Source organism: Mesocricetus auratus, unplaced genomic scaffold, assembly GCF_017639785.1.
Source record: "Mesocricetus auratus isolate SY011 unplaced genomic scaffold, BCM_Maur_2.0 Super-Scaffold_100022, whole genome shotgun sequence".
In the NCBI taxonomy this organism is placed as follows: domain Eukaryota; kingdom Metazoa; phylum Chordata; class Mammalia; order Rodentia; family Cricetidae; genus Mesocricetus; species Mesocricetus auratus.
The window spans coordinates 37701044-37713299 of NW_024429203.1; the positions used below are offsets into that span (position 1 = coordinate 37701044).

The 12256-nt window shown below is 37.5% G+C and overlaps 1 protein-coding gene across 2 annotated transcripts in view; it reads right to left on the bottom strand.

The window, feature by feature from the left end:
- Positions 1–313: 313 nt before the first annotated feature.
- The window catches only part of Arih1 (ariadne RBR E3 ubiquitin protein ligase 1), an 89505-nt gene continuing 77562 nt past the window's right edge, over positions 314–12256 (bottom strand). Inside the window, exons 12-14 of one of the 2 annotated variants that reach the window (XM_040730266.1) lie at positions 6459–6605; positions 4961–5073; positions 314–3633 (exon numbers count right to left, since the gene is read on the bottom strand). In XM_040730266.1, the coding sequence (XP_040586200.1) occupies positions 3549–3633; positions 4961–5073; positions 6459–6605 (345 nt within the window). In that variant the 3' untranslated portion in view covers positions 314–3548. Of the gene's footprint in view, positions 3634–4960; positions 5074–6344; positions 6606–12256 lie in introns of both variants that reach the window. The other variant, XM_005069632.4, reaches the window with a different exon arrangement.

Here is a 12256-nt window from a genome sequence, read left to right on the forward strand (position 1 = left end):
GAGGCCAAGAATAATATTAAAAAAGACATTTCAGGTTCTGAGCATCTAAATATGTATAACTATTACAATTAACAATCTAAATTCAATGCTTGAAATTTGGAGACCAGAAAGCTTTCAGAATACTTCTGAAAGTTCCATTAGCCAAATTAAATGTTGGGGATGGTCTCATTCACAGTTCCCTACCTAGGACCTGAACCAATTTTTGATAGTATTTATTAAATAGGAACAGTGAATAAGGCACATTATACAGGTGGCTGTTATCCACCTAAGTCATGTTTCCAACTATAAAAATAAACATAAGTAACTAATGGAATAACAAAATAAACGTTTATTTTATTAGAATTAGGAATGTTCTTTCCCTCTGGGCAACCTGAACAGTCCAGTTACAATGAAAATCTAAGAACAGTTATTTCCACAGCACAAGGTGCTCTATGCACAGAATTACAGGGTTAGGAGCATTTAATCAATTTATCGATCTGATTGTCTCACCAACCCACCCCATCCCATCCCCCAAGTGCTCTATATCGGGATACGTGGCTAAAATAATTTGTTACATTAAGTCCTTTTACTCTCTTGTTCTAAGTTTCAACTCCTAATCACAGGTGAACCACACATTACACTGCAGATTCAACCATTTCAAACCAAGTCAGTCAGTCAGTCTTGGATCTATTGGTATGTATGTATACACGTGTGTCTTTAATATATTTATTTAAACACACATAAAACATATACAATCTGGGTTGCAGCAAATTACAAAGAATTTAGAGTCTGGTGATGTTATATGCTACTCCATTTACCACAATGGTATGTCTCCTGAGCTTTGGATCAAAATTTTATTGTATATCATTGAAAGTTCACCTGCTGCTCAATGAATTGCTCAAATGACACATGCACCTACAATGTAACTGACCCAATACACAAGGAGACCCTGGTGCTTATTGTAAGTAGAGCCCTCTGATAAAAGACTTAGGTACGTCAAATAGGGAAGCTGTTGAACAATATGGCTTGCCTATCCCAGCAGGAGGCATTGAAGCTACTAACAAAAGCAGATAAATTCTGGAAACTCTGGTACATGTGGAGGCAGTTGTTAAAAGTGTGGATGTAGCAGAAAGGCCAATTCACCTTGATCCACACAAATTATGAGTGTAATACCCTCAGGTCCCATGTGAGCAATGGACTAGAAAGTGTCACCAACTGCACTATCCCTCCATTGGTGGGGACTGAGACTGTAAGGTGCATACACTCTTCTGGAAACTTGTTGCAAGGGCAGGGCATGAAGAGGACTTATAACACTCAAACCTAGATACTGCAAAGTTAACTGTTTTGAAACACCACATACACAAAAGCATTTTAAGGGACCATCTATATCTATGTGACAATTCTGGCTGCTTTCCAAAGTCACCAGGAAAAGGAACTTTGAACTTTCATTGAAATTTCCTTGGTTTTGATTTTTTTTTAAAGACTGATGTAATTATTTAAAATAAAGTCAAATGGATAATGGGGGAAAAGATAGGGCAAAGAGAAAATGGAAAAGCAGACATGTGAGTTCAGATTTGCACCTGAGGTGACAAGGAAAGGGAAGAAAAAAAAGATATAAATTGATCCTAAAGCAACAAGTAGTTTAAGGAAGCAGCATAATATACTCAGCAAACATTCACTGATTTTTGATGGGAAAAGAACAGTTGCAAGTACATCTCATGTAACAACCTTTCTAAAAGGAAAAGTAGGGTGATTCAGCAAAGCCTAACTTAGGCAAAAAGCCAGAGGAAAGTGAACCTACTTCCCAATGGAGTAATAAGATGTACAATGCAAGAACAGACACAGCTGCCTCACAAATGGTAAACACTCCCTAGGCACAAGACAGTTAAAGGAAGACGAAGAGGTCCTCAGCCGAAACTGGCATTTAATAGTATTACCTCTTGATCTAGTTGCCTAGTTCACTCTGCACTCTAATATAAAACTGACAGTCTTAGGGATGCTGACCTGTTGAAAAATGCCACAGGCAGAATGGCCTAAACAGGTTTATAGTTAATAAAACCACCACCATCCTTTACTTTTAACATAGCTTTTAGTAGAAATTTCATAAAAATGGACATCACAGCTAAAATGCATTATTAATTCTCCTATATGCTGACAATAGAAAAGAAGCAAACTCAGTGATTCCTACTCAAATGCACTGGATGGGAGTTATCAATATTCTAGTGGTGTTTGCCTTCAAACTGAACCCACCGCAACACACACAAGCAATTTCAATATCCACCATTTAAAGTTCACAATATCAGACTAAAGTGAATGGCTATTTATTTGTACTTAAAGTGAAAACATTGTATTCAACACCCTAACATAAAGAAGGGATGAGAGATGAGCCGTAACTAAAATTTAAAAAGGCTCAAAGCAGCAATTCAAGAAAAATAAAACAGGATAAGAAATTTTGAAATGCTTCCTCCAGATGTGATAGGGAGCCTAGAAACCTACAGCCGTGTGCATGACATGGGCACACAGGCTGGGATAGAGGCATCAAGGCCACGCAGGAGGTGTTGGTTAGGGCAGGATCACTCATGAACTGAAGCAACAAAACCCCTTGTAGTCTTTAACAGGCCATGGCATTTGCTTAGGACTTTCTTGTTCCTCATTTAGAAACTGGGAATTCAAGGCGTGAAGCCCATGGCCAGCAAAAGACAGAACCAAACCAGAAAGGGCAAAATGACCTCAGGAAAAGAAAACTCAATAATCTAGTTAGGTCTTGCAGGGGTGCTTAACAAACATACCTTTATCCCAACCCCAACCCTGGAAAGATAAAGCCAACTGAAAGAAAATGCACAGCAAATAGACATAATCTTGAAGCTTTTTAAAGAATAAATACTTTTGTAATTAAACATTATGCAAACACGTGCCACGCTTGCTTTATCCATGCATATGCGCTATATACAATTTTGAAAAATACTGTGTTGTCCTCTTGTTTTAAAAGTCATATACAAAGTTCTTGTGGGTTTTTTTTTGTTTGTTTATTCCTCTTGCTGCCTACCCCATTCCCCCTCCCAAGAATTTCCTTTACAAGTAGCTAATAATCATTATTCACTCATGACCTTAGGGTATGAGAGAAAGGAAGTCCAACTGTGTGTGGGGCATGTGTGTGCAGGGGAGAAGGGGAAGAGGTCCTTTACCAAAGTACAACAAAATGGCTGGTTTGGACATGAAAAGCAATGTCAAGGAGCTATTTGAAATTTTAACTGTACTACACTCAGGAAAAAGAAAAAGGAAGTCAGCTTTGAGAATGAAGCTACGTTACAAGTTAAAGTTGGAGGGCTTTTTGTGTGTCTGTCACACTTTGTTGGCGGCCTAGAATACTGTTGTACAATGGTTTATCTACCTTTTTTATTACAATATAATTTACTTAAACTTTCCGTTAACAAAACAGAATTCTGGTACTACAGACCAGCAGTGTCAGAATAGGCTTAGTGCCTCCTTGTTTGTGTTTGTGTTTGTTTTAATTGCATGAGCACTCTAGATGGTAAAGTTTTCAGAGTTCATTTTATGCAGGGCCATTCTCAGTCCTCAATGTACTCCCACAGATCTTTTTCATAGCCTTCATGCACATGCTGTAACAAAACCCTTCGTCGACTCTCACAGTATCTGTAATCAAAGAGAAAAACAAAACAAAACAAAACAACTTGTCATCAGCCTCTGATAATGAAAAAAGAGGGATATACCCACTTTTAAAAAGTACTATTCCTAATAATTTGCCCAGACTTTGACAAAAGCTTCTACTATTACTACGAACATTTCCAGGTTTATCTGTACAGACACATCAAACCTGTTCTAACTGTTCTAAGGACTGTTTTTTGCTTTCTTTCACTGCTGGTAACCAAACCCAGGACCCTGTGCCTATTAGGCAAACACTATACCACTGACCTATCCTTCCAGGCCAAGATTTTTATTTTTTTTTTAGAAATCAGATGTCCAGTACCGGAAATTAATTGTAGAGCCCTCATGTTGTGATGGGTCCTAGAAACAATGATTCGAATCATAGCTGCATAAATTATAAAGGGTTAATTTTGGCTGGGCTATGGAGGTACATGCCTTCAATCCCAGCATTTGAGAGGCAGAGCCAGGCGTATCTCTGTGAGTTCAAGACCAGCCTGGTCTACGGAATGAGTTCCAGGATAGCCAGAGCTGTTATACAGAGAAACCCTATCTCAAAAAACCAAAAAGACAAAAGAAGAAGAAAAAAGTTAATTTCATAGGCCATCTATTCCCATTTATAAAGTCCTGGATGACTGTAAAAACACTATAAACACAGTATAGTTAACAAAAGGAAGTGAAGACATTGGGATTAAATCCCCAAACCTTCCAACTTCTCAGTTTCCTTACTACTACTAAAAAGATACTAGGAGATGGAGAGATGGCTCAGTGATAAAGAACATTTCTAGCTTTTCCAGAGGGTCCACATTCAGTTCCCAGTACCCATATCTGGTGGCTCACAATTGCCTGCAACTCTAGCTCCAGGTACTATGACGCCCTCTTCTGGCCTCTTTGGATATCTACACACATACATATACCCACACACAGATACAAAAATTTTTTTTTTTACAAAATCGTTTTTAAAAACAGATACGAGCATATCAGAAATACACATTGGGACAAATCTTTATGTTGAGGAATCGTTCAATCCTGAGCTCCTGTTTACCCTAAGCAATGTTTCTCCTAAGAAATAAAAGCTAACAAAAATTCTAAAAGAATGCCTAATTCATTTGCCAAGAACCATCCCTACGATGCAGGGATTTCAACTGAAATAGAATCGGCTATTAGAATATATGGCTAGATTCCTCCTCTATACTTGATCAGAACAGCCCTCTTTAACTTTTTGCCCAACAGAATCTGGGAAACACAAAAGCACAGTCAACTATACAGAATCTCAGCAATGACAGAAGATTTTATCCACCAGCTATAAAAATCTCACCTGTACTTATCTTGGACTTTCTGCTTTATATCCTGCAGAGAATCTTGGGAAATATCTCGTTCGAGGTAGCCTGAAAGTACCTCTGTGGCATTTTCTAGATCTGCTTGATTATTCTGAAAGAAAAAGAATATAAACTCTGACTTCAAAGTCAAGCTAATATAACCAATTTTAGTTCGTTTGATGACTATATTCTGACTCTCAACACTAACAGTGTTGATAAGTGGCTTAACTATTAAAACTCTTTCTAGTTTTCAGCTGTAACAATTTTTCCTATTCCAGAACAATCTTAAAAGTGTTAGAAAACATGAAGAGTCAACCATTTGCCTCTGGAAGAACATTAAAGATGATGTGAAAGTCTTTACAATGTTCTAGATCTGAGAGCTGTCCTTTTTGAAAACTAAAAATTAAAACGTGAAAAATAAATGTTTCTCACATTTGGCCACGGCCATTTTTGTGAGTTTAAATATTTACAGTTTTGTTGTTGTTGTTTTAAAAGACATGGTCTGCTGTGTAAGCCTAGCTAGGTAGCATAGACTTCTACGTACCATGCTGGCCTCAAACCAGTAAGAGATCCACTTGCCTTTGCCTCCAGAGTTCTGAGTTTAAATCATGTGCCATCATATCCAGCTGAATAAATCTATTTCACATTGTGTGCAAGATCAGTATTCTATGCATCAATTTTTGCTGTTGCTTTATTTTTTTGACATAAGGTCTCACTATAAAGTTCTGGCTGGACTACAACCAGGCTAACTTAGATGTGCCTCTCTCTGCTTTCTGAATGCTGGGGTTACAGATATGAGCCATCAAGCCCTGCTATTCTCTATATTAGATGAGAGTAGAATACTTAACATTTTAGGTATCATGAGGCTTAAGTGACACAATTCACATAAATTGTTCATCACCTGTCATATCTAAGTTTTTAATAGGCACAAAACTACCTTTAGTGGTGCTTTTAGTAGTAAAGGTTTTTCAAATAAAAATGTTGTAAAATGAGCTGGCTGTGGTGGTATGAGCCTTTAATCCCAGTACACTATAAGCTGAAGAAAAGCCTGACCTACACAGCTAAACACTCCTGTCTCAAGACAAACAAAAACCCCAGAAAAGAAAAAAAGAAAAACCACCAGGGGGAAAGGAAGAGATAAGAAGAGAAATAATCTTCTCCAAGTTTTCAGTGCTAAATCATGACAAAAGTTCAAAATGAGGGCTGACTAGAGAGCCAGCACAATTGACTAAACCACATAAATTTGAATGCAGTTTAGTATAACAAGTTTCTCTTTCTACAAACGACGGTTTCTTTAACCTACTTTTTTTTTTTTTTAATAGAAAGGGTTTAACTCTGTTCTTTGAAAAAGGAGGCCTTTCCCCCATCCAGGACTAGTCCTACCTCAAAGATAATGGACTGGTTATTCTTTTTGAGGTAGAAAGCGAAGACATAAGTGTACATGAGTGTGGCACGACACTGGCAGAGGACATCGACTGCTTTCTTCAGGAACTGCACCTCGATCCAGGACATGTTGTGCTGCTGCATCTCCTCCATCTTCTGCTTCACCTGAGCATACAGCTTATGCTCAAAGCGCAGACTCTGCATGTGGTTCATATAGCGATTACAGTAGAACAGGTACCTCTGCAGGGCTGCCCTTGATCGCTAACCAGTAAAAGAAAAATAAGTCTTGTAATTATGATATATATCATACACAAAAGCTGGTGTCTAATTAAGGTACTATGCGAGAGCACATCACACGTTAAAACAGTTCATCACCAGAAAGGGCAAAGATACCAAGAATTGGCAAATATGTGAAAAGAATTATATGAATGCAAATTCGTAGAATCACTATGGAAAATACACAGAAGGCCATCAAAAAATTGAAAGTAGAACTATCATAAGATTCAGTATTACCACATTTGGGCATTCAACAACAACAATAATTATGTTAAGCATGCCTGCATTTCTCTGCTTATTATTTGCAATAATAAACCCATGGAATCAGTTCATTTATTGGAAATGAATGCGAAAAAATGGTGGCATAGAAGTCAATGGAATACTGCTCAGCTTTAAAGAAGTTAATGTTGGTCATATGCAACAACAAGGGTAACTATGGAAGACAATGTATTAAGCCTGTCGAGCAACATCATACACATATTAAAAATTTCATCCATGAAAAATATATCCACGAGTATGATTTTTTACTAAAACTGCCACTTGAAATTTCGTATTTGCTGATAAAATGGAACCGTAATTCATAATTAGTCTTAACTTAAAATTAAGAAAAAAGATCATCTATGTTACCGTTGTTATTTAACACTGCTCTGACTGCCTTACTACAGTTTCCATACAGCAACCATGAGCGACATATTTGTCTATTTTTACTCAACATTAAAATGTCAGTTCTACAATTAGTGGCCAAAAAAATTAAACAATGTTGATAAAGAGCATTTTTAGCATTACAAAAAGCTTTCTTGGAAAGCACTCTACAGAGGCTGCAATGTGATAGAAAGTAAGAAGCAGCTGTGTGTAAGTAAACAAGAAGGCTCAGTGTACTTGTGCACAGGTCTGACAACCTGAATTTGATCCTCACATCTCACCAGATAGCAAGAAGAAAACCCACCCTGAGAACTATCCTCTGGGAGAATACATGTATGTGCTCATACACAAAGGCAAAATACATTTACATTTTTAATAGATAATTTACAATATGAGATCCTGCCTAAAAAAAATGAAAACAGAAAGAAATTTTTGACAGATCTGACAGGTATAACGCTAAAATAGGCAGTGTTCATGGAGATGCACACCTGTAATACCAGTACTCAGCAGACATACAGGAGGATAGCCAAAATTGAGAACAGCATGGTCAGCATGAATACAGATCAGCAATTGCTACAGAGTAAGATCCTGTGCTTCCCCTACCCGCTCTCAACCAATCAAATGTATATATATATTTACAATAACAATCTAACAGCCAGGGCTAGAGTGCTACAGATGTAGTATGGGGGTAAAGCACACACTTGATTGTCATCAGTCACTGGGATCAATTTCAAACACCCTCCCAATGCATATATGCACAATAATGGTTAGTCAGTAAAGCCTATAATTTGATAATATACAAAATAGTATTAATGACACAATACAATTTTGGACTTTAGATATATTTTGCATTATTAATGTCTCATTTAGAACTATTTAAAATTGTATACTTGGTATATAGAAAATGACAAGTTAAATTTAAGTGTAACTTTACCATACATTTTCATACAATTGGGCCCATAAGACAATTGGGCCAGCACTCGGGAGGCAGAGGCAGGCGGATCTCTGTGAGTTCGAGGTCAGCCTGGTCTACAAAGTGAGTTCCAGGACAGCCTCCAAAAAACCAAAAAAAGACAATTGGGTACCTTCTATGACATATCGAGTATTTAAATATTTAAATAAACATATTTAAGTAAAAGACTCTATACTTGGTCTTTTTGTTTGTTTCTAGACAGGGTTTCTCTGTGTAGCTTTGGAGCCTGTCCTGGAACTCACTTTATAGACCAGGCTGGCCTAAAACTCACAGAGATCTGCCTGCCTCTGCCTCCCAAGCTCTGGGATTAAAGGTGTGCACCACCATCACCCAGCTGGTCTCTATCTTAAATACAGAGTATAACTCCAAACCTCAGGACTACTCAATCCGACATTGCCAGTATCATTCACAACACTGAAGCATGTCCAAAGGGGAGAAAAAAAGGAAATGGAAATGCTTTGGTCTTCCCTTTTCTTTTTTTGAGAGGGTCAGGGAACAGGTTAGGCTGGCTTTGAAATCAAGATGCTCTTCTTTCTGAACACAGATCTTACTGATTCTGGCTAATTTAGCTGGGCAGCTAGCCACACGAGTCCTGTTTCTGCCTCCTTAATGTTGGGATCACAGGTAGTTGCCATGTGAATGCTGGAGATCTGAATTTGGGTGGGTCCATGCTTTTTTTTTTAAGTCGTGTTTGAGACATCTCCCTGATTCCTCCAATACACACAAACACACACCTTTTGAAATGGAGTTTCCCTAAATTATTGCTCAGCATGTCTTTTAACTTATCTCTGTAGCTCAGGCAGGGCTTGTTATTCATAATGTTCCTGCTTCACCCTTTGAGTAGCTGAGATTACACACCTGTGCCATCGGGCATGGCTTTATTTGACCTTCCACAGAAAAGGTATTCTGACTTCAAAAGAGGAGAAAACTAAAAAATTTACCATTGCCAGCACAACAGAGTATATAAACTTTTCTACAACTTGACTCGAAGTACTCAAAGTACCATGAAGGATCTTGCTGGACTGTGTACCAAATTTCTAACACTTTTAAAGATTGCAATAAAGCAAGAGACATCAGGTCAGCACATGAGAGTGGGAAGCATAAGGAAAAATCAAAAAGTTAAAAAAGCATGTAATGGTATATACCCATTGAATAATGGCAATGATATAAAAATTTTCCCTCAAGTGTAAGATCCTAGATTGGCCTAACTTACAGTGTACAAAAACTACAGACCTCCTACTTTAAAAGCTATGCGCAACACCCCCCTTTCCCAAAAGAACTTAAAAAGGGATTTTACCACACACAGATGAGTAGCTGATGAACTTCAAGGGCCTGCTCCAGGAACAGGTCATGTATGTTGATTGGTATTGTTGGCTAAATGTGGATTGTCTTGAACTTAATTTTCTGTACTGAGATTGTGGGGTCTTCATAACAAAGATCACTGCTAAACATCTCTAGCTTAAATTAAGGATAACTAGGAAAAATACAGTGGCACTCACAAGGAAAACAGTATTTCTTTGTATTCAAATGAATTATCAAAACCCAAAAACATATTGGAAAAATATATGGTATTATTCTTCAAAGGGATTTTAAACAATCATGATTTCTAATATGTCATAAAAATGAGCTAAGGTTTAAACAAACAAAAAAAAGTCCAACAGTAGAATCAAGTCCAAACAGGAAGTTACAGAAAGCATTGACTACCACTAATAATTTGTAAATCAGAATTATAAAAATCAACTATACTGGCCAATTTTAAGTCACCTTGACAAAAGTTAGACACATCGGAGAGGAGGGAGCCTCAATTGAAAAAACGGCTCTATAAGATCAGGTGTAGGGGTTTATTAACAAGTGATGGGGGAAGGACCCAGCTCAATGTGGTTGGTGCCACCCCTGGGCTGGAGGTCCTAGGTTCTGTAAGAAAGCAGGCTGAGAAAGCCATAGGTAGAAAGCCAGTAAGCAGTGCTCAGTGCTCCTCCATGGCCTCTATGTCATCTCCTATCTCAGGTGTCTGTCCTGTTTCAGTTCCTAACTTTACTGCTTTTGATGATGAACTGTTATAAAGAAATAACAGTGAAATAAACCCTTTCCTCCCCAAGTTGTGTTTGGACATAATATTTTATCACATCATGAGTATCCCTAATTAAGACAGTGACCCACCTTAAAATTAAAATTCAAGGACCACTAATGCAGTTGTTTAGAGTACCAAACAGTCTGGTATTAGCAGAACACAAAAATATATGTTTTTTGGTTTTTTTTTTTTTGAGTCAGGATCTCTCTATGCAGTTCTGGCTGTACTGGAACTTGTTATGTAGACCAGGTTGGTCTTGAATTCACAGAAATTTCTTGCCTGTTTCTTCTGGGATTAAAAGTGTACCATTATGCCTTTTTAAGAATTAAAATGATGACAATAATACCAACAAGAACTTAGGAGATGTAGCTCAACTGGTATAATATTTGACATGCAAGACAGAATCCCTAGGTTCTGTCCCTTTCACCACATAAACAAGACACAGTGGTACATCGTTTCAACATCTACAAAAATTAAATGAATGTCAACCAAATTAACTGCTTTGAGTTTTGATTTGTTTATACAGCAGTATAGAAATAAGATATTTCCAAGTGGTATTTTAGTCACATATTTAAATAATACTGTAGCAAATATATTTAAACCAGTACTGTAATTTGTGAGAATTTTTTATATTCTTTGAAAGGACTAAAATAATATACATGCAATTCCAGTACTTTGAATCCAGACTGAGCTAGATGGATAAATTAGAAATGACTGAGGTCTGTGTGTGTTGAGTGAGAGGAGTCTTGCTGGTCTCAAACTTGCTATGCAGTCAAAGGCTGGACTCAAAATTAAGATCCTCCAAGCCTCCAGAGTGTTGGGATTACAGGCACACAATTAAATGCCAGGCCTAGAAAATGCCTTTAAAAACTAACAATAAGAAATATATAGATTGTGTCCAGCTTGGAAAACCTTTTAAAAAGCATCCCCCCCCCCCAAGGCAAAGTTTCTCTATGTAGCCTTGGCTGTCCTGGAACTAACTCTGTAGATCAGGACAGCACTGAACTCACTGAGATTTGCCTGTTTCTGCATCCTGAAAGCTGGGATTAAAGGTGTGCACCATCATCCAGCTAAAAATCATTTTTGTATCTCTAAGAATTTCTATAAAAAGGACTAAAATTTCAATGGTCATACAACTACTATAAAATTACAAGACTAAAAAGAACAAAACAAAAAAACCAAAGTATTATAAATCCAAATCTATAATTGTCTGAATCCTTTCCTAATAGCAAGTCATTTCTCTATGACAGGAGACTCCTGAGAGGATCTGTTTCAATACAGGTGACATTACACTAACAATGAGGTAAAAATAAGTGACACACTGTGAGCTCTATACAAATAGTGGCACTTCATACAATAATTACTGGTGTCTTCTTTTTGAATGAGCAGATTTCAGAGGTAAGTACTGACACACACCACCACTGGAACATAAAAATATCCAATACAGGGCTGGAGAGATGGCTCAGAGGTTAAGAGCACTGACTGCTCTTCCAGAGGTCCTGAGTTCAATTCCCAGCAACCACATGGTGGCTTACAACCATCTACAATTCAATCTGGTGCCCTCTTCTGGCGTGTAGACAGAATACTGTATATTTAATAAATAAATCTTTAAAAAAAATATCCAATACAACTAGTTCAATTAAAAGAAAAGAATCAACCCAGACGGTCCTTATGGAGGAGCATCATTGGCATACCCCTGTAATCTCAGACTGTGGAAGCTGAGATTGGGAATGCAAGGTACAGAGCAAGAGCTTGTCTCAAAATCAACAAACCAATAACAAAAAAGACTACGTACAATGCACATGCCTATAATCAGTAGTCATGAAGACGCAGAAACAGAAGGATCATGAGTTTGATGCCTGTCTGAAAACACAAAAATGAATGTTCCTAATAAGTATTGTAAAAAGAGTCCCTTTCTAAATATAAGTATACCTCTAGGATTTATTGAAG